At 52.5% G+C, this 21,557-nt stretch overlaps 1 protein-coding gene across 9 annotated transcripts in view; it reads right to left on the bottom strand.

The window, feature by feature from the left end:
* CLEC16A (C-type lectin domain containing 16A) overlaps positions 1 to 21,557 on the bottom strand; it is a 201,717-nt gene that overhangs the window by 162,859 nt on the left and 17,301 nt on the right. For all 9 annotated transcript variants that reach the window (XR_008419366.1, XR_008419367.1, XR_008419368.1 and 6 more), the window contains exons 4-9: positions 16,320 to 16,468; positions 13,219 to 13,324; positions 11,379 to 11,502; positions 7,811 to 7,985; positions 6,253 to 6,306; positions 3,055 to 3,168 (exon numbers count right to left, since the gene is read on the bottom strand). Coding sequence is in view for 6 of the 9 variants with exons in the window: in XM_053894494.1 (XP_053750469.1) it covers positions 3,055 to 3,168; positions 6,253 to 6,306; positions 7,811 to 7,985; positions 11,379 to 11,502; positions 13,219 to 13,324; positions 16,320 to 16,468 (722 nt within the window). In the remaining 3 variants the exon portion in view is untranslated. The remainder of the gene's footprint in view (positions 1 to 3,054; positions 3,169 to 6,252; positions 6,307 to 7,810; positions 7,986 to 11,378; positions 11,503 to 13,218; positions 13,325 to 16,319; positions 16,469 to 21,557) is intronic.

The following is a 21,557-nucleotide window of genomic DNA, read 5'->3' as shown; positions in this document are numbered from 1 at the left end:
CTTTTCAAATAACTCCGCTCTTCCCTCTGCTCCTCTCTCTTCAATTTTGGTTTGGTTTTGCGAAAGGTCTGCTGGTAAAAATGAAGCAATACCAGTAACTTATCTACAAATTACGGGAAGGAGAAAGTAGGTTAAAAAAGACCAAGAAACTTAAAACAAGCACGATCAAACCACATCCGAGTGAGGCAGGAAACAATAGGAGACCGTTCTTGCTCAGAGGGAAGGAAGGTGAGTCTCACCGGGACTGCTATCGAGCGAGTCACCGATGGGGACTCACCTCCACTCCACCCAACTTTCAAGTGCAGTCATCCGAACGCGACACAGTTCGATTCTGCACCCAGGCGAAGGCGATACCCGGAAGCAGAAGGCAGACACTTTCACTTGGGGCTGGCAATTCCTTCCACGCTCAAAAGAATCTCATTTTCAGTTCAGACGCCCACCACGACGAGCCGCTGTGAGTCTGTCACAATGGAGGCAGAAACTTCGTCCCCAAAAAGGGGGCCGGCGGGAGAAAGGACGGGTCTCCCGAATGCTGCCTCTCGTCAGAGGGCCCAACCGCCGTGGGTATCCCAGGCTGAGCGGTCGCCAGTAACGTTCTGCAGTTTGCTTCTGCTCAAATTGCAAACCCCAAGCGTCGATGCCAGCACCCTGCCGTGACAGCGTGCTGGAGTTCTGGCCAGATGTGACCACGGGGGGATAACCAGCGAAAGGGTGTGATTATTTCTCGTGGCCTCAGGCCAGTCAAGTGCAATGAGAAAGCCTGCAAACCCCAGCAGCCCAGAGATCTCTGTGTCCGTCCCTCCGAACACCAAGTCCAACTTCGTCACTGAATGTCTCACACGAGGACACTCTGGGACGAAGTCTGAGCAGCCATCTTGGGATATGGAGACCACACGACAAAAGAAAGCCCAAGGCGACTCAACACGGCCCAATGTGATATGAATGGAAATGTCCTAGGAGCGTGCAGCAGGCTGGATGGGGACCGGGCGAGTCTGATGGCAAACACATGCCGACCCGATGGGGACCGCCTCGGAGAAGCGTGCAGCAGAAACGTGTACAATGGGGACCAGACCTTCTGACTGCTGGAACACAATCCCGAGATGCAGATTTTTTGTGTGTGAAACTTCCTAACTGTTAACGTTGGTCATTCATAGAATTCTCTGTTAAATACCACGAACACCAAACCAAATGGCTTTGAGGGCCAGGCTGCAACCTGCCGGGTACCTGATGGACACTTCAGCTGTGTTTCCTCCCCATCCCCACCAAGAGCCCTCCGGAGTAGGACGCGCCCTCTCCGTTTCCTAAATGGGGGGGAGGGAGGACGATGCGCCTGAGGGGGCCCGCTGGCTGGCGGTCATCGGCAGCTCTGCCCTCGAGGCCCTGCGACTCTGCTGGGTCAGCACTCCACCCCTCGCATTCGGTCAGCAGCAGGGAGTTTAAGCAAGTTGGAAAGAAAACTGTCTGGCTCCACGAACACCAGGTCGTCTCCACGTTGCCCCGCCTGAAGTGTCGTGGCACGGGCCCCTAAGGGAGGCTGTCCTGTCCAATACTCGTCACTCCTGGCCCTCTAGGTTACATCCTCTCGCCAAAAACTACTCCTTCCCTTTAGAGCACGTGTGAAACTCGAGACAGCACATTTGTTTGTATATTTATTTGACCGACATCTGTCACTCCTATTAGACTATAAAGCTCCAAAAAGACAGAAACCATTAGGATTTTGTACATCCCCAGAGCCAGCACGATGCCTGTTCCAAAGAAAGGGCTTAATAAATACTTTCTGAATGAATCAAAGAAGGGACAGACCAGACAGGGGCCGTGAAAGGGCCCCGTTCAATTCAGCAGAACTAACGCCACCACTGACAAGGACAGAGTGTCTGGGAACCTTTTCAAAGGCTCCAAGACTCCCTTCAACAGCAAAAGGGCCCGGCCAAGCCATCGTACGCCAGAAAAACCAGAAGGGCAGGGACCCCTGTCACTGCGCTCCAGGCAGTTCTGGCCTCCCACGCTGCGGGATCCTCCGCCACCTGCTTCCTCAGATATGGCAACAGAGCCGACTGCCCAAGGGCAAGCCTAGCCCTTGGACCTTTCTACCCACTGCCTGAGAAACCGGTTGCAGAGACAGAGTCCTCATGAAACAGCCTTTGTGTGAGACACCGGCTCATCTCAGACACATCCGCCGGGCCCAAGCTGCAGCGGATACAGTGAGACAAGTCGCCTGCCGCGGCTGGGAACGAGGAGCCAGGGCCTCCCAGGCCGGAGGTGTGGTGAAGGCACAGGTGTGCAGGCAGAACCTCGGGGCCTGCAGGGGAAAAGGCAAGCTGGACCAGTACTAAGGAAGCCTGGCGCTCAGCACACATGACGATGGTGGGAGGGAAGACAGATGAGACACACAGGGGCCAAGCGGGAAGAAGCCTTGACTCCCGTCTCCCCGTCTCGGGAGTTTCCCGTTAGCAGAGCACAAAATGCAGACGTGCTGTGCTTAGGCCACAGGTGGGTGATCGTTTAAAACGGGGGAGCATGTGCATCAAAATGAGGATTTCCAGCTTGTCTGGAAACGCGAGGAAACCAGGCAATCCCGCATCTGTGTTCTGGCAGAGCCGCAGGCTGGGGAGGAACCGCAGCTGCTGACAGAGAGCATGTGCTGTCCAATTTGCCGCAGTCCCCACCACTCCCTACTGCCCTCCCACGGGGGTCCGCATCATTCACAGATGTTCTCCATCCAGTCTCTGCTGGCATTTGTACCTTCGTCAAGGTGTGCTCTCATTCTGTCCCAGTAACAGTGTCTCAAAGATTCGCAACCAGGGCCCAGAGCAGTACAGCTCCCCGTTCGATAACATCCGATCAATCAAATCCGCTCAGTACCCAAACCCAGATGTTCCTGGGGTCACGTTTCAAGACCCCGGTCGGGTTCCTCGCGCCTCAGACCAGCTTATACGCCATCATGGCTGCCGTACAGGCAGAATGTCAGTTTCTGGTTTTAGAGAAACACACGCATGAACAAAACGAGCAACGGCCTATCAACGTCTACACACGGTCCCAATGCTAAGGACTTACGCAACTTCGCTGAACATCCTGTTCGCTCTTAGCATACATCTCAGACAGATCACCGTTCAGAATGACTTCTGCTAGTGAGTTCACCAGGGGTGCGTGATGTATAATTAGGAAGACCTGGTGAGAAAGAAGACACCGGGTTTGCGTTACAAGTGTGTGCTCTCTCCGCTTCTCCTTCCTCCATCACAAATAAGTAGGCTGAGGTACCCAGGGCCCGTATTGAACAGCAACTCCCGTGAAGCAAAAGCCAAAGAATGGGTCTCATTTAGGAGAAACCGGTTACGCCTTTCTCCTCCCAGGGTTGGCCGCTCCTTCATTCAGACTGTTGCCTATTTGGCTGGCTGCTCCCCGGCGGAAGGAAGTGCATCAAAGCAAGACGGTCCCTCATGGCCGGGGGAAGCCAAATCCCACTGAAGTGGAGCAAAGTGGGAGAGCAGCGGCCAAAGCAGCACACTCCTTCCTCTCCACAGGCATCTCAGCGTCGAATCTGATTACGCTAAGACTGGAAGGCACAGACCCAACATCTCAGTTATACGGGAGGAAGGGGCCGGCGAGTCTCGTTCCCGTCCAGGACTTGGCAAACCGTCGTCTCCACAGAGAGCCCACGGCTGGCATGAGCTGGGGCCCCCGCGGTGGGTCTCAGCGCACCAAGATTCCGCGGCAGTGTCGGGAGGTGTGGACGCTGTGGGGAAGAGAAGCCACAGGAGCCAGAGGCAGACCCAGCCGGGCCAGCATGTGGAATGAGAAGGCACTGGGCTGTCTGGGATGGCCCTGCCACCCCACCCCGTGGCCCAACGGTCAGGACAACGGCGCTGGGAATCAGGGTATTCAAAGGTGCCTCGCAAAGCTGGCTCAGACACGCCGGCTACTTTGTTTTACAATATAAAGCCAACAGCAGCAGTGGAGCACAGTGTGGGACGTGCACCGTTTACACAGAAAAAGGGCGTGTGCGCCCATCTGCATTTGCTCACATGCACAGGGAACAGGATTTCCAAGCCCTGGCGCTATGATCCGGCCCTAATTCTTTGTTGTGGGGGGCTGCTGTGTGCACTGTAGGATGTCTGGAAGCATCTCTGGCCTCGACCCAACCAGAAATGTCTCCGGATGTTGGAGGGGGGTGGGGGAGGAAGGGAGGCAAAATCACCCCCAGTTGAAAACCTCTGCAGACAATGTGCCTGGAAGAGGGTAAGAAAACCCTGTAACTATAGTAGACTCTGGGGACAGAAATCAGGAGAAGAAACAAAAGTGGATAGAAAACTTGGTCTTCACCTGTTTTGAACTTTTTAACTTAAAAAAAAAAAAATCTGTTAAAAGACCAAAAAAAAAAAACATTGTTTAGGGGCTCCTGGGTGGCTAAGTCGGTTAAGCATGTGACTCTTGATTTCAGCTCCGGTCATGATCTCATGGTTCACGACATCGAGCCCTGAGTCTGGCTCTGTGCCGACAGCTGGCAGCCTGCTTGGAATTCTCTCTCTCTTCCTCTCTCCCTGCCCCTCCCCCACTCGCACACACGTGCGCACGTGCTCTCTTCCTTTCCCAAAATAAAAAAATTTTAATTAAAAAATAAAAAATAAGCAGTGTTTAAAAAACAAATAAATTAATTAAAAAACAAAAAACAAAAAACCCAGCAAAGCCAAACGCTGAAATGCTGCTGTGTCTGAGAAGCAGGATCAGGGGACAGGGGTAAGAGGTAAGAGGGAAACTTCTTGAAGGACAGCATCCCCGGCCACACTAAATTAACGTCGTCAATGGGAATTTTCTTGGTTTTGTAGCTTTGTCTGTCAAATCACGCATAAGGATGCTCTGACGTAGGGATCAGGGACATGGCGTTTACCCCCCATTGGAGGCTCTCGTGCATTTTGGGTGACAACATTGAAAAGCTCCACGGAAGGAACAGGGAGAACGGGCCCTGGAGCACCGGCTCACAAGTCTGCTTTCTGTGAGCTACTCAAACGAGTAATTTGGTGCCTGAGCTGCTGGGCCCTTGCTCAGAAAAGAGGAGGTAAGGGGCTCTCCGAGAAAGGGCGAGCGCTGACCGCACACTCCTCACAGGGACTCTGCCTGTGCAACGCTCCCACAGCTAGAGGGTCCTGGGAGCGCCTTCTATGGGATTCCCGGGGCCGAGCGTCTCTCTGCTCAGGTCCTGCCAGACTCCCAGAACGCCAAGCAGGAGATTCAGGCAGATTTGTAATGAGGCGGCAGAGGAAGGTGCCAGGAGATGCGGGGGTTTGCATGCGTCTGCGTTGCACGGAGAGGCATTCAGAAGGAGAGGGCACCAGCACAGGGCTCGGAGCACAAAGCCCCCGGGACAAGACTCTATGAGGGAGAAAGGGGCAGGCCACGCACGGACCCCAACTGGCTTAGCCTCCACGGGGAGGCTGCGGCTGCGCCTCTCTCTCTCTCTCTCTCTCTCTCTCAGTCCTCCACCTCCAAACGGCCCAGGGACCAAGTTAGAAGGACTTTCTCTCAGCAAAGCAAATAAATACCTGTGCCATTGCAGAAGTGGGAACAGAGCTCTGGTCAAACGTTTGACTATTTGACAGTCTAATGAGATGGCCTGAAAGTCTGGACTGCTTGTAATAAAAATATTTTTAAAGTTATGTAACTGGGTCACCATGGAGTTTTTCCCTTCTTGTAAATATTACATAATTACGAGAAGGAAACACACTTGTTTAAGGAGGGGGAGCAGACAAATTGGCTCAAGACACAAATCTGGGAACGGAGGCTGCTACAAGATACCTTCCAGAAGGTAATCTGGGAACTACAACCACGACAAAAGCCTTTGAAAACAGCCTCATTAGTGGAAATCCGTTCAACGGAGGTTGCTGCAGAGAGATACACACACTGGGTCTTGCAGTTTGGGTTTATTTCAAAACGCCATGAGTAACACCCATGCCGTCCACATTTCCAGAGTATTCCGAACGCCCCTTGGTTGTGTGGAAACCTCAGTCCCCATGGTAAAAACCAAGTACGTAAGGGCCAGGTTTGATTTACTTTCCATTTTCCTTTAAATTTCCATCTATTACCATGAAGAAGATAGCAGCACCTCTACTCAGAGTCTGAAAAGTAGAACCACCCCCCGCCCTTCCTTTTATTGTTTTATTTCAAGATGGGACACAGAGAGAAGACAGGGTGACGTGGCCCGGTCCTCCAAAGGACTCCCAAATGTGGCTGGGGACACAGACAAATGATGACACATACCTGTGACAGGAGATAGAGAGAAACCGGCAGGCTGATTTTCGGGCGTTCTCCTCCCTAGGGAAGGTCAGGCAGAAAGAGAGAGAGAGAGAGAGAGGTCCTGGTCACACACGTGAGCAGCACAAAAGACATGAAGCCAAAAGCCATCTCTCTGAAGGAGAGGCGCCCCGTCCCCCACTTCCTCTGTCACCCTAAGGCTGTTCTTTCCCGGTACCAGTCAGAAGTCCACCCTGCAAAATAAATTCGCAACCTGATCCCATCCAATACCGTCTCAAGGCCTCTATTTTTCTACCTGAGAAGTCCTTCACCATTAGTCACGGACTAGAGGCTGGGTCCAGGACAAAAATGAGCCCCTTAAATTACCAGGAATGTTAATTTCCCCCAGCTGGGGCACAGAGTGGCTGCCTGGCAGGACGGGCCTCTGGAGGCCTGCTCTCAGGAAGAGCGTTCAAAATGGGGCAGGGAGCCGTCGGGGCACTCTGGCTTAGGAAAAACCCTGCGTTTGTAACTGAACTTCATTGTGCTCCATCCCGCATCGACCCTGTGAGTACCTTCAGGACCCTCGTTTTGCTCGGGGGGTGGGGGATGGGGTGGGAGGGGGAGGTCAGCTGCCTTGTCCAAGGTCACAGAGTGAGGAAAGGGAAGAAGCAGAATTTGAGCCAAGGTCTGCAAACTCCAAGTCCCGTGCTTTCTCTCTGCCACCCCCGGCCCCCGCCCCGACAGATCTAGTTAGGGCTGCAATTTTTTTTATTTATTTGTTCTTAGGAAGAATCTCCATGTTCCACCTCCAAGAAGAAAGCTCCAAGCCCTGGAGGGACATGTGCAGAGGCTGGAGCCCCCACAGAGTAACCAGCCGACTCCATCCTGCCTCCTGTGGAGGCCTCTGCCCCTGAAATCTGGGAAGGACGGGGCAGAATTCCTCACGGTGGGACCTGAGAGCCACCAGCTCAGAGCCACGTGGCGGACAGGTTCACGATGCAGACTGCCGGTGCACTGCAGACCCGCTGAGCCAGAATCCCTGAGACGGAGAGAGGGTCCCGGAGGACGTGCCTGTCAACACTCACACCGGATTCTGAGCCTAACTGTGGGCAGTCCCTGCTCTGGGATGTTTCCCTAAGGGCGCTCCCTCACCTCCCACCCATCATGTGCAAGTGCTGGGGCTGGCTGGGTCTTCTGCAGATCCGTGAGCTCTGGCGACCGTCAGGAAAAGTTACCGGGCTTTAGAACACCCCAAGAGAAGGATGAACAGAAACCAAAAATCTAAATTCATAGAGGTTTCCTGTTTCCTTCTGATGTCAGTGTTCTCTTCTCATTCACTTTTACAGCCAACCCCCACCCCCAAACACACTCCCTTGCACCCCTCTCTCTCCACCTTAACCGTCCCACCCCTGGGACATAAAAGGAAAGGAAAAGAAAACCAGGACGCCTTGAAAGGAATCTCTCTCGGGCTCAAAGCCTTGGTGGCTGGCAAAGCTTGGTCCTGTTCAAGGTGACTGTTCCTCCCCCTTCTGAAGACAGCCCACAGCCCACAGGCACGGCGGGGCCAGGCGCCCAGACCTACCTTGTCCTGGTTCTCCAGTGAGTACACATAGAGGGGCACGAAGAGCCTGTTCAGCAGGTGGTCCGTGAGCACGTCATTGAGGAACTCACAGTTGATGATCAGGATGTCATTGAGATAGTGCAGGTGGTCCAGGTGCTCGGCCACCAGGTCGCTCAGTTTCCCCCGATTCCGGTGCCTGCCAGGAAAAACAACAGCCTCAGCCGGGAAGCCGAAGCACAGAGCCGTGGAGGTCCCTGGGGGTGCTTCATTCACACAACAAATATTCATACAACAAACAAAGGCTCAAGAGCCACTTACAGCGGCCCTCCCGGCGGCATGCACGAAGTGAAAATGGGCAGGTGCACCACGATCGATTTCAGGGGACTCCCGGATCCCCCCACCCTCTGGGGGCCTCCCTACAACTCGCCCACCACCACCACCCAAGACAAAATGGGTAAATAAAGCAAAACCCAGCTCCCTTAGCAAGCCATTCCACAAGAGCAACCACTACTCAATGTGGCAAGACCCCGTGCCTCCCAAGATAAGCAGTATTAATGCGGCAATAAATCCCGGATGACGAAAACGCTCCCGAGGGGTTCCAGGGAGAAAAGCAGGCCTCGGCGGCCACATCCAATCCCCCTGGCCCTGGCTAGACATGGGGCACAGCGAAGGGATGGGACACCCCAGCCCCAGGCCCCCAGAGGTCTCTGTCTCCTTTCAGTAAAGCAACAAGCACACTACTTGGGCCTCTCAGGTTGTCAGCCGCACACCTGCCAAGGACAGAACCCCTAAAAGAGCTAGTCGGCACACCTACACTCCCTCCAAACTGGCATCTGTTGCAAGGGGCAGCGGGGCTGGAGTAAGTCATTTTGTTTGTATCGTAATTACGACCACCATTTCAGAAGGCTTGAAATTAAAGAAGAAAATAGAAGCAAAAAGACGTGAAGGTCTCCCGTAGTCCCGCCACTAACAGAGAACATTTGGGGACTTGTCAATGAGGGACCCTACAGTCTGGTTTCCCGCGTCTATGCCTCCGTAGAGTCACATGTAAAAGGCGTGTGTTAAATATCTATCCATCAAGCCACATAACGTGCTTTAAAAAAATAATAATAATAGGATCAACTTTTCTTCTATGTAACTTTTAATAATTATTCCATAGCATACTTTAACAAGATATATCCCGAATATTTATAGCAAATACACCCTGTAAGCCTCATAGTACTATAATTACCTATGAACCCACCACCCAGCTGAGACCCACAATACTTATTCACAATGTTTTGCAACCTTTTCCCCCATTTAAAAAGATGCTGTGGGAATTTTTCTTTAGCAGAAGAGTTGACGTACTTCATGTCTTAAACCTTTAGTTTGAAAAGTACATGCAGATGGGTTTTTAAAGTTCAGTGGTATTGGGCGCCTGGGTGGCTCAATCGTTAAGCCTCTGACTTTGGCTCAGGTCATGACGACACGGTTCGTGAGTTTGGGTCCCACAGTGGATGAGCTCGAGCCCTGCTTCTCTCTCTCTTTCTCTCTCTCTCTCTCTCTCTCTCCCCCCCTTGCTCACTTGCACCCTCTCTCTCTCAAAAAATAAAATAAGATACAAATAAAAGTTTAATGGTATTGATAAGATGATAATAACAAACAGCAGCCCTAGCCCAGCCTCCCCCACCCCTGCCTGATCTCCAGAGAAGGCAGGTGTTAACTTTTTACTTGTTTCTGTGGATAGGCCCCACCCCCCCACCTCCTCCACCTCTACAATCTGCAAAGTCTTCTACTTTGAAGTTGAGCCCTTTCCAATATCACATGGTGGCCTTCTGTTAGGAAGGAACACTTTGCATTCCCTCCCCCCCCCCCCCCCCCCCCGGCCCCAACAACTGATACTGACACCATCACAACCATTCACGGGAGAGCCACGCAGAGGACAAGGAGTCCACTTCCTTCCTGGAATGACTTTTTGTCTTTTCTGGAATCAAGTGCCACGTTATGTTTCATTCACATCCGTGACTCTTCATCTCTGTACAGGTCCTGGTTTTCCTGAATGTCCCGTCACATCCACCACTACTTCCCCAGTCTGGGAGCTACGATTCTATGGCTTTGGGCCCCTCCTCCAGCACCGTCCTTCCCGGATCCCCGGATCCCTCTGTCATCCTGAGCCTGCCTAGGTGTGCCTCTCACCAGGTCTCTCTGCTCAGCTGTCCCTCCGGGGCAGGGGTTGCCCACTTGCGGTGATTTTGCCTTAAAGGACCCATCTGGCAACGTCTGGAGACGTTTTTGGCCGAAACAACTGGAAAAGGGGTGCTCCTGGCATCTGGTGGGCGGAGGCTAGGGAGGCCACTAAATATCCTACTCTGTGCGGGACGACCCCCGACGACACAGAGTTACCCAGTTCCAAAGATCAGTGGTGCCGCTGAAACGGAGAAATCCTGCTCTGGAACTTGTATTCATCGCTCTGGGGCCCGAGTCACCACCTTAACCTGTGTGTGTTGTTGTTGTTGTTTTTAAACAGGTTTACTGAGCTATAATCTGCATACCATTCACACAGCTGTCCAACCATCCTGACGATCCACTCTCAAACACTTTTAACCCCCCCTCCCAAAAAAACCCTGTGCTCCCATTTCCCCTTGCAAGTCTGCTCCTCCAGCCCTGGGAAACCACTAGTCGATCCTCGGTCTCTACAGATTGGCCTGTTCTGGGCATTTCATTTAAACGGGGTCACACGGGGTGCCTGGGTGGCTCAGTCAGCCAAGTGTCCGACTCTTGATCTCGGCTGTCATGATCTCACGGTCGTAAGATCAAGCCCCACCTCAGGCTCCATGCTGAGCTTAAAGCCTGCTTAAGATTCTCACTGCCCCTCCCTGGTGTACCACTCCTGCACGCGCTCTCACTCTCTAAGAATAAAATAAAATATGGGGCGTCTGGGTGGTTCAGTCGCTTGAGTGTCTGACTTCAGCTCAGGTCATGATCTCGTGGTTTTGGAGTTCAAGCCCCACGTCGGGCTCTGTGCTGACAGCTCAGAGCCTGGAGCCCGCTTCAGATTCTGTGTCTCCCTCTCTCTCTGCCCCCCCCCCCCCACTCACATGCTTTCTCTCTCAAAAATAAACATTAAAAAAAATTTTTTAATGAAAATAAATAAAAGAGAAGAAAACGGGGTGAGGTAAAACACAGTCCTTTGCATCTGGCTTCTCTCACTGAGCCTCATGCTCCCGAGGTCCAACCACGGGGCAGCACGTGCCAGAGCTCTGTCCCTTTTTACTCCCGGGCACTACTCCGCCACTGCAAGGACTGCATTTTGTTTATTCGCCCACCAGGTGACGGGTCGTCTTACTCTTTTTACCAGCTGCCTGGCACCCCATCGATGGGGGTGTTGAACTTACTGGTCCTCTTCCCCTCTAGGAGGTCTGCGGGTTGTTTCTAACATGCCGCCGTTACAAAAAGTGGAATGGTGTGAACCTTTCAGCCTATGGAAGTTCACATTCCGCCTACACACGGGTGGGCGAACTTTGCTCTAGTGTTTACTTTTCCTCAATGAACACGGAAATCTCCCCTAACCACTCTGTCTGCCTGATAAGCCCCCCAGGTGGTCACTTACTCCTCGTCGGTCTGCACACAGTTATCGAGTTCGATCACGTGGCTCCCGATGAACCAGACCAAATTGGAGAAGTAAGGAACAGCAGTTTTATCTCGGATATAGTGCAGCATGGCCTGGTTATCCACTGAGAAAATTCACAAAAGAACAAGAAAAAAAAGTCAAGCCACCAAAAATAACTTAGGGAGATTTGAAAAAAAAAAAAAGAAAAGAAAAGAAAAGAAAAGAAAACCACAATGAAAAAGCTCTCTGCTATCATCTGAACCTTTTCTGTCTTTCCTGGGAACACTTGAAAATGGTTAGCTTATTCATTCATGAAATCATACTCATCAAGGCAGTTCTTATGCTATTTTTATAATTAATACAATTAACTGGGCTAAACCTCAATAGTGCAATTAGAAAGCCTACTTTCTCAGCAATGCATTTAGCTTGGCTACAATGAAACTATGCCATTCTCAGGCAAGTTTCCTGTGTTTACATGTAAGGATAAGTTAAGAAAGCAGAAAACCAGAAGTTAATAACTTACATGACACTGGAATAAGGAACACGGGAATCGTCATTGAAGGAAAGGCAAAAAACAGACAACAGTTAACAGGGTTAAGAACTGGGATGGTGAGACAGTTGCTCAGAGAACAGAGAGCTGGGCAGAAGGTGTCTAAAGATACAGGCTGGAAGAGAACAAGAGAGGAGAGAGAGCAGGGGGCCGCAGAACCGGGGCTTGGACCAGGGCGCAAACTCAGAAGCCTGCTGGGTGGGCCGGGGGACTCAGTGAGTGAGGCTGGGAGGCCTAGTTCACCGGCACCAGCTCACGGCTGCTCTGTGGGACTGTGGGCCCAGAAGGGCCAAATCTCTTTCAAGTCAGAAATGCAGATAGTTACCCGAGTTCTCCCAATGTTTAAATACGGGCAACTATACATCTTTTCAAGGAAAACCTTAGCCAATCGAAACTTGTCTGAGGGCTGGATCCGGCTCTCAGGCCCTCAGTTTGCGACCCTGGGTGGGCCCCCACTAGATTCTTAAAGACACTCTCCAATTTAGTGCGATCCCAGAACTAGGCTGGAGTGAGTCCCTCAGGACCTTTCCCCACCCCAGTAAGGGTTATCTCAAGTAATAACGTCATGACTCATGCTCGTGAAGGTCAAAGCCCTTTATTCTTTGAGAAAATGGGAGCTCCAGCTCCAGTGCGGTGACTACCGGGGAAATAACCCCCGGGTCGCGCAGAGAAGGTGTGCCCTCCCCGGGCGGCTCCAGGCCAGGAAACTCGCGTCCAGCCGGCCTTTATGCCAATGCCGGCAGGAACCCGCGGAAGGGCCTCCTCTGGAGGGGATGTTGTGGGCATTAAGCACTTCTTGAAGAGAGGAGAATTTGTTGGGCTTTGCAGTCAGTTGAGAATACGATATTGCCCCCTGCTGTCGGTGACACAAAATGAAGCACAAAATGCTTCATTTAAATGTTATTTCAAGATAACATAGCCCCAGGGCCGTATGGAAATCTTACAGCCCGAGACACAAAAATGTAAATATAACCTTTAAGAGGCAGCTTTGCCTTTTCTAGTTATCACATGGCAGCTGGAGTCCCACCTGTGCCTTTCTTAGGACATCACTAGCACTGTGGATCTGGTCTAAGACTTCAACATGCAGAACTGCGTATGCACCAAGAGAGTGGCACAAAATTCACCCAAGGGGCCAGTTAAATGTCCCACGATTACGAGCCTTGCATGACACATGCAACCCCAGCCGTAATAAGGGAGCTCCCCGTGCCACCAGAGAATTTTAAATGCAGACTCATGGGAGCAAGCCCCAGTCAGAAGTCAGACAAGGCATGAGCTCCTAAGAAGGCCTACCTTTGTAGACATTCAAAGTTATGGTTCTTACAGCAATTCTAACCATGCTTTCGGGGTGGTTGAAAAACTTGATGGCTTCTGTGTACAGGGCAAAGTCGTTAGTGTGCTGAAACAAAAAAGTACCAAAGATGAGTTATGAGCCCGTAGGGCAGGCCTGCCCCCACCCAGCTTTCTGAAGCCTATCAGACTCCCATGAACCTCAGGCCAGGGGTTCACCCCCGGTGGGGAATGTGGGAAGGGACGGGGAGGTGAGACCATCCCAGAATATCAAAAAAAAAAAAAAAAAAAAAAAAAGCAGGGGGGTGGGGGGGGGGGGTAGGGAGTCCAACAATGCCAGAATGGGGCCTGTGCCCTGTGCCCTGTTCTACCAGTTCTCAGCTGGGTGCTGTAACAGTTCTGAGCCTCTGTTTCCCCGTCTCTAACACGGAGATAGTAATTCCCATGTCCCGGCCGCTGGCATTCAACGTGAGGATTTCAGGAGCAGAGCCCGCCATGGGACCTCCTACTCAACAAGCACTCAGCCGTAATGCTAGCTCCTACCATCAGATGCCACGTCCACGAATAAAAGGCAAGCGTGAGGTTTTCCTCACATTCGGAATCTCTTCTGGCTGTTACACATTTCTCTGTCTAGAAATACTAGAAGTACACACATTCGCAAGGAGCAGGAGGGTCTCGGGAATCAGCTGGCATGAGAAAGGGATCATGGGAAGGGATCGAAACGGTCCAGAAGCCTGGAACTCCGCTGCTGGAGCCTCAAGAAAAGCAGGATGGGCTCTGCTCCCCTCTTCTGGCCAGGTTTCCCACTTGGCTCCGAGCATGCTCCGAGGGCACCGGTGGGCGGGGAGCGTGGGGAAGAAGCAAGAGCCAACCTACAGCAACGTGACAACTGTCAAATGAGGACGATGCCACTGTGAGCACCAGAACTGCACCCGTGGCAGGTGGTGGCTACAGTACTGGGCCACGTGAAAGAGAAAAGGGAGCCCACCTGAGAAATAAGGCCCCTGCAGCTCCTCTGGTGACCAGAAGGATGTTCTTCCAGAACCATCGCTCGGGTCCAGGAATCCCAGAGTCCTGCCCTCCCACCCTGGTGTCTAGAATTCCAGCTGCAGCTGAGCGGAGGTACCCTCTCTCTGGTCTGAAGTTCACAGGTAGATTTTCATCCACCTGGGAGAGCTGCCAGGACAACCCAAATCTCATCCACGTGTCTCTGGACACATTTAATGAGCACCTACTATCTGCCAGACACGGGGCCACACCATGTCAATTTTTCAAACTGCCACAGATTTGGCGGTTGACGGCTAGTGTGTCTTCCCTTTCAGGCCAATTCTTCCCCACTATTAAACTACACGAGGAAAATCGGGGTTCAGGCTGATGCCGCATCATGTGGGGATAGCTGGATGGAGCTTGCACAGACTCCGAAGGTACGTTTGAGAGTTATGATCTGACTGCAAAGAGAGGCGGGGCAGTGCAAGTGACCACCAATCAGAAGACACTCGTCATTCGGGCCCCTGGCTGGCTCAGCGGGTTAAGCGTCCGACGTTCGGTTTCAGCCCAGGTCATGATCTCGCGTTTCGTGGGTTCAAGCCCCATGTCGGGCTCTGGGCTGACAGCGCGGACAGAGCCTACTTGGGATTCTCTCTCTCCCTCTCTCTGCCCCTCCTGTGCTTTCTCTCTCTCAAAAGAATAAATATACTAAAAAAACAGGAAGACACTGCCATGCAAACAGCACCTGGCCTCTAGGAATTTCCAACGATCCTCACCTCCTGTGTTCACACACTGACATCCTCTCCCACACGGACTCAAGCCTGGCCTGTGTGGCCTCAACGACTCAGTGGAAAAGATGGAGTGTGGCCTCTGAGGCTGGGTCATAAAAGGCATTACAGCTCGTCTTGGTCTCCTGGATCGTTCGTTCCGGGGAGAACCAGCTGCTGTGCGGTGACATGACTCAAGCAGCCACTGGAGAAGCCCGTGTAACTGAGGCCTCCCACCCACGGTCAGCCACGTTGAGTGAGCCACCCTGGAAGCAGCTCTCCCAACCCCACCCAGCCTTCACGTGACTACCCTCGTGAAAGACTAAGCCAAGCTGTCCCGCCAGGTGGCTCCCAAACTCCGGATGCACCGCAAGAGAAACGTGACATGACTGTGACCGAGAAGGCACAAGAGGAAGTCTGCTGGGGGGGGGGGGGGGGGGGCCTTCTGGGAAAGAAGCGTTTGAAAGTTAGAAAGGAACACAAGAAGGGAAATAAGTGATCTCTTCAGGCTTCTCGGCAGCGGCATGTGAGTATGTGATGTTTGGAGCCGCTGCAGCCATCCTGAGACCATGAGGGGTCGTGCCTGAGGACGGATGCCAACCGTGCGGTCACCAGAGCAGGAAGGGGAGAAAGCCCGGGTCCTCAGTGAAGTGATCGTGCCACAAGATGGATCAGACCCAGGACGGCCAGCATCTGTACCTTCTGGTATGAGATGAACTGACCTTATCAAGCTCCTTTTCATTGGAAAACGGCAACAATTTATTTTTCAAAATTGCTAGTAATGATCCCAAGGAATACCAGGGACATTCGCTTGTGAAGAATAGTGTGAGCTCTGATTTTAAGGAGCTAGGTACATACTAGGGGCTCCGAAGACATCATCTCCCTTCATTCGATCCCCGGAAAATCCTTCGCTGGAAATCATCATCCCCCTTCTCAGATGAAGAAACTGAGGCTCAGAGGACTGAGACTTCTCTAAGGTCACACAGCAGGGAATTGGCAAAGCTGGGTCTGACCGCATTTCAATCCCAAGTTCACTTTCAGGCACTTCTGCAATGCAATGTTCCTCAGTAGCACAAACTGAATTTTATGTTAAAAACAGGTAACTTTCAAATAAATCAAATACATATATATATATGTGTGTGTGTGTGTGTGTGTGTATATATATATATATATATATATTTTTTTTTTTTTTTTTTTAAGCCTGTCAAGGTCAAACACGGTTGCTCTGAAAAATCAGGAAATGGTGAGTGCCCACGCGCTTTGTAAACAGGCACGAGGCCCCCCGGACAGAAGGTGCCCCTCCGATTAGCTAGCTTTCCACCCAAACGCACCCCTCTGGCAGTTACTTACCTCGTTGTAAAAGAAATGGACGGTGTGGTTGTTGAGTTTTAACGAAAGTGTTTTCAGGAACGATATATAATATGCCATAATCTCCTCATCGGAAAAATCAAACTTATGGACAATGATAGAATTTACATAGTTATTAGAGAGCAAATAATCTAGAGGGAGGGGAAAAGAAAAAAAGGAAGACAGGTTAATTCACGCTGGAGGAAAGTCAAGCAGACAAAATTGGGTAACAGACGACTCTGTGAATGTACTTGAACCCCTCGAGATTCTGGGTCGCCAGGGAGCAGCTTTACCTGTCTACCAGCAAAGAAGTCAGCCAGACATGACGCACAGCCCCAAGAAAGTTCAAGAGCCATGACAGAAGGGCCCGGACTACCCCGCCCTCCTACACCAAACAGAAAAAACATTTGAACTTTTTTTTTTTCATTGCTGACAAAGTTCACCAGAGAGCTGGGGGTGGGGCAGATGTGTTGGTGCGTGGGCATTTTCACAAACCACCCACGGGCAAGGGTAAAAACCAACGTATTTTATTAAAAGCTGCTCCATTTTGCCATCAGGAGTCATACTGTCATCCCTGAATGCTACAAAGGGCTACATGGATTTTTTTCTCCCTATACGGCAACACAGTTTCATAAAAGCTACTTTATGCTAAACCTCCCGGGGACGCCCAGCACCAGGCTGAGCGCTTTACGTTATCGTCGCACCCATCCTGCAGAGCAGGTGGTCTTCTTCCCGTTTTGCAGAGGAGTAAAAAAATTCAGAGAGGTCGATTAACTTTCCAGAGGTCACACAGCAGTCTGTCACAGACATGGGATTTAAGGCGGGTCCTCTGTCAAAGCCTGTGTTAGCAGCACGCACTAATGGGGGCCGGTAATGAAATCTGGGTGCCGAGGGCCTGAGGCACTGGGACCGACTGGAGAGTGGCTACCCCCTCCCAGCCCCCAGCCCCTGCAGAGACGCAGACCCAGCATGGTGAGAGCCTTCAACTGTTCGAGGGGCTGGAAAACAGAGGTGAACGTTCCATCTCCTGACTCTGACACGCTGGCCCCTAGGTCGCCTGGTCCTGAAAGCTGTTCTGGTGGCAACATCCGGGGTACGGGCCAGCCGCGGCCTGCGGGGCACAGTCCCGGCCTTGAGTCCTTTCCAGGCATGTCTCCGAATCCTCATCAGCCACCCCGCAAAGCAGGCGCTGCCACCCCCTGCCCTTCGGACGGCCAGCCTGTGAGCTCTGACCCAGCCCACCCACGCACCCCCAGATGGTTAAAGGCAGAACGTGATCAACCCCTGCACCCACAGGCAGGCGTGGTCAGAGCGAAGCTGAGCGGTGTGGAGCCTGGCTACTCAAAGTAGCCCGGCATCGCCTGGAGCTCGTCGGACACGTGGAACCTTGGGCCCCAGCCCTGCCCACCTCCTCCGATGTCAGGGGCGGACCCGGCACACTCCATAGGTTAAGGAGTCCTGCATGGCTTCCTGTCGTGCTCACGCGTCTCAGAGGCAGTGTGTCTGAAGGGAACCTGGATCCGCTCTGCCCCTGCCACCTCCCAGCTGGGTGACCCGGGGAAAGCCACTTAGCCTCTCCACTCCCCAGTCTCCTTGTCTAAAAACAGGAGTAACGGCGCCTTCCTCAGGGGTCGGCTGTGAGGATTAAAGGAGATGAGGTACGAAGGGCAGCGACGGGCACAAAGCAAGCACTCAGTAACGGCCGCGGCCACTTTCCATCCAGCCCCCTCACGTGGAGCCTCCAGCCACCAGGACTGAACACAGGTGCTCTCAGGGGGAATAGGAAATAAACTGCAGGGGCGCCCGGGTGGCTCAGTCACCTGCGCATCTGACTCCGGCCCAGGTCATGATCTCACGGTTCGTGGGTTTGGGCCCCGCATCGGGCTGCGTCGACAGAGCAGAGCCTGCTTCAGATCCTCTGGCCCTTCTCTCTCTGCCCTCCCCGCTTGCATTTTCTCTCTCTCTCTCTCAAAAAATAAACAAACTTAAAGAAAAAACGGAAATAAACCATTATTTGGTGCCAACGAGGTATCCAACGTAAACCGATCAAAGTACTACCGGAAAGGCTGACATCACCAGACGCTCCCCAAAGAGCCATCTGGGAGCACGGGGCCCACAGCCGGGTCCTCCTCAGAAGCCAGCTCTCCAGGAAAGCCGCTGCCTTCCGGAAAGCACGCTGGGTGTCCTCGGCTTTACAGAAGTCTGTAGTCCCAGAACAGTTTTCAGAATCTCCAGATTCTCACAATTCCGGATGCAAATCTTGGGGCCTGCTCCAAGAGAGGGGGCAGCGGGTCGGGGGCGGGGTTCCTAAAAATCTTCATTGACTTAATTGCCAATTTTTTTTAAAAAAATCTTAAATCAACAACTTGTAACAAATTTTTTAAAAAATCAATTTTTAACTGTTCAAAATTGAGGTTACGTGGATCACAAATCTTAAGCGGACAGCTTAATCTGTGTGGAAATGTACGTATATGTGGATATAAAGTCTACGTACCTATGTACTTATTCATATATACACACCTCACGTCTTGGACATGCAGCTTGAGGAATTTTTGCAAATATATACACCACGTAAGCACCATCCAGGTCAGACAGAGTATGTTTTTTGTTCCCCAGAAGGCTCCCTGATAGCCCTATCCAGTCAATACCCTCTCCCCAACGGCAAGTTCTAGTTTGCCTTGGATCACATAGACTCATTTTGCCTATTTTTTTTAATATTTACTTGTTTTTGAGAGAGAGAGAGAGAGACAGAGACAGAGGATGAGCAGGGGAGGGGCAGAGAGAGAGGGAGACACAGAATCCGAAGCAGGCTCTGGGCTCTGAGCTGTCACCACAGAGCCCGACGTGGGGCTCGAACTCACAGACCGTGAGATCATGACCTGAGCCAAAATCGGATGCTTACTCAACTAAGCCACTCAGGTGCCCCTGCCTATTCTTGAACTTCATACCCATGGATCATACGACACGCAGGCCTCTTGTGTCCGGCCCCTGTCACGCGTTACCGCATCTGAGAGTTACCCACAGTGCTACACGTGGTGGTAACGGTGCATCCCTTTGCTCCTTTTTGCTACGCAGCATTCTACTCTTTACACAGTTGACAATTTAACCACCTGGAACCTTAACTCGGAAGGAGCAGCCCATGTGATGCTGACGCCCAGAGCCCTTCTTTTTCACTGTCCTCCTGGCCGTGGTTGGGGACGCGTTGGCTAGCAGGACAAGGGAGTCCTGAGACGTCCCGTGGAGCCCCGCTGTGACTGGCTGGCAGCTTCCGGGCCATCAGAGGCACAGATGCCTATGCCGTCAGCCTCAGATGTACAACCAGGAGCCTCTGTGCTGCGCTTTCAGCTGGAAAAGTCACACGCTCCAATCATTCCCCAGCGGGGACTTTTCCAGGGCCTCCACGCGATGACTCTGTGGGCGGTGGGGGCCGCCATGGGGGCAGCAGCGGTGCCTCTATTCTTCGGCTGGGATTTTTCCACTGCCCCCTCACCGTGTGGCCGACTTTCTGTGGTATCCTTTTCTAATCAACCCAGGAGTCTGTACGTAATCTCGGTCTCTCGGGCCTCCTGTGACTTAGGTCCCCAAACCCGACGGGCAACAGGTGCACTTGTGAAATGGCTGCTGGTAATAGTGAAAATCCGGAAACCACCTAAATGCCCGTGGTCAAGTTCAATCACTTGGGGCTCCGCAAGATGCCGCCAGTCAACCAAACTAGGTGAGGACACGTGAACGGACCGTATGAACATGTAAGACACATCAGCAGGTGGGGACCGCATAAAGCAGAAGGCAGAACGCGCTGTGTCTACCCAAGTGGCAGGGTGAGGCTCTGCAGAAGTTTTGCTTTCTATATTCTCACGGCGTTTTATTTTTGTTGTTGCTGTTTTATAATCCGGATATTTTCTTTCTATAATTGGAAAAAAAAAATAAAAGCAAAACTCACCGTCCTCCTCACCCCCACAAACCAAAGTTCTGTCAAAGGCGGTGCTGTTGGCCGCTTTTACAGGGCTTATAAAAAGGATTCTGGTGAATTCCCTGTAAAGATACTGGCATCTGTCTGCGTACCTCACAGCACGGTATCCTTCTAAGACCCAATTCAGAAAGCCGTGTGATCCAGAAACTCCAGCGTTTCCTATTGCCCCAACCCCCACCTTCGATCCAGGAGCCCCCGGGCGAGCTTAGGAAGGATAACCAGACAACAGACATTTGGGGGGGGACGCTGGATTTAATGATAAAACCAGCCTGAGTGGACATTTCCATCTGCCAGACCCCACACCACGTTCCTCACGCCCGCGGTCACGCTTAGGCCTCAAACCACCCCATTCCCCAGATACGAGTGTCATCTCTGCTCCACGGAAGCAGAAGGTGCAGCCTGGAGAGGACAGTTCGCCCCCAGAGCACGTGCAGGGCGAATCTGGCAGAGCCGGGCCCGGGAGCTGGGGGGGCTGGAGTCCGGGGCCTGCACCACCGAGCTGGGTCTTCCCCTCTCTCAGTTTTCAGAAACCACACACAATTCGCATCCAGGGTAACAAAAGCTGTTAACATGGGAAACCACTTAGGGAGAGTGAGTCAACTCACATCTGTCAACTCCCATTCATTCACTGGGAAGCGTGAGCGCAGGCTCCTAGGACGGCAGCACCACCTAGTGGCCACTCTGAGAGCCTCCGCTCAGCAGCCAGTTCCGGCCGCTCCCCGCTCCCTCCTGATAGGGATGCCACTGTCTTTACCCCCTTCCATCCACCAGAAACTTTTCCTAGACCCTTCTTGGGGACCTAGAGCCTGCTTCTAACACAGACATCCGGTCACTCGTCTTCTCTTCCCTACTCCTGGCGGGCAGGGCCCAGGGATTGCCGATCGCAAAGCGGGCCAGTCAAGCCCGGAGGAGGAGGAGCTAAACCAACGTTTCCCACCCTGGGCTCTGCTGACACTCTGAGCTGATAGCCCTTTACCGTGGGGCGCGGTCCTGCGCATCCCAGGACTCCACCCGCCAGAGGCTAACAGCACCCCCAGCCTCTCACCCAATATGACACCGACAAATGTCCTCCTGGGGCACAGTCACCCCCGGGTGCGGGCACTGAACTAACACAGCTGGACTCACACCCCTTCCGGATCCGGGCACCGCTAGAGCGCTCACCAGAGGCTCGTGACGCAAACTCTCCCGGCATGGAGTGAGGGTGCCCACAGCACCGGTCTCCCAGAGCGGCTGTGTCAGAGGAGGAGCCTGGGCTTAGTGAGGCCAGAGAA

The sequence above is a fragment of the Panthera pardus genome, unplaced genomic scaffold (assembly GCF_024362965.1).
Source record: "Panthera pardus isolate Hobbes unplaced genomic scaffold, ASM2436296v1 HiC_scaffold_5, whole genome shotgun sequence".
Lineage (NCBI taxonomy): Eukaryota > Metazoa > Chordata > Mammalia > Carnivora > Felidae > Panthera > Panthera pardus.
Note: the sequence above shows the minus strand (reverse complement) of the source record. Positions and strands in the feature narration are given on the sequence as shown.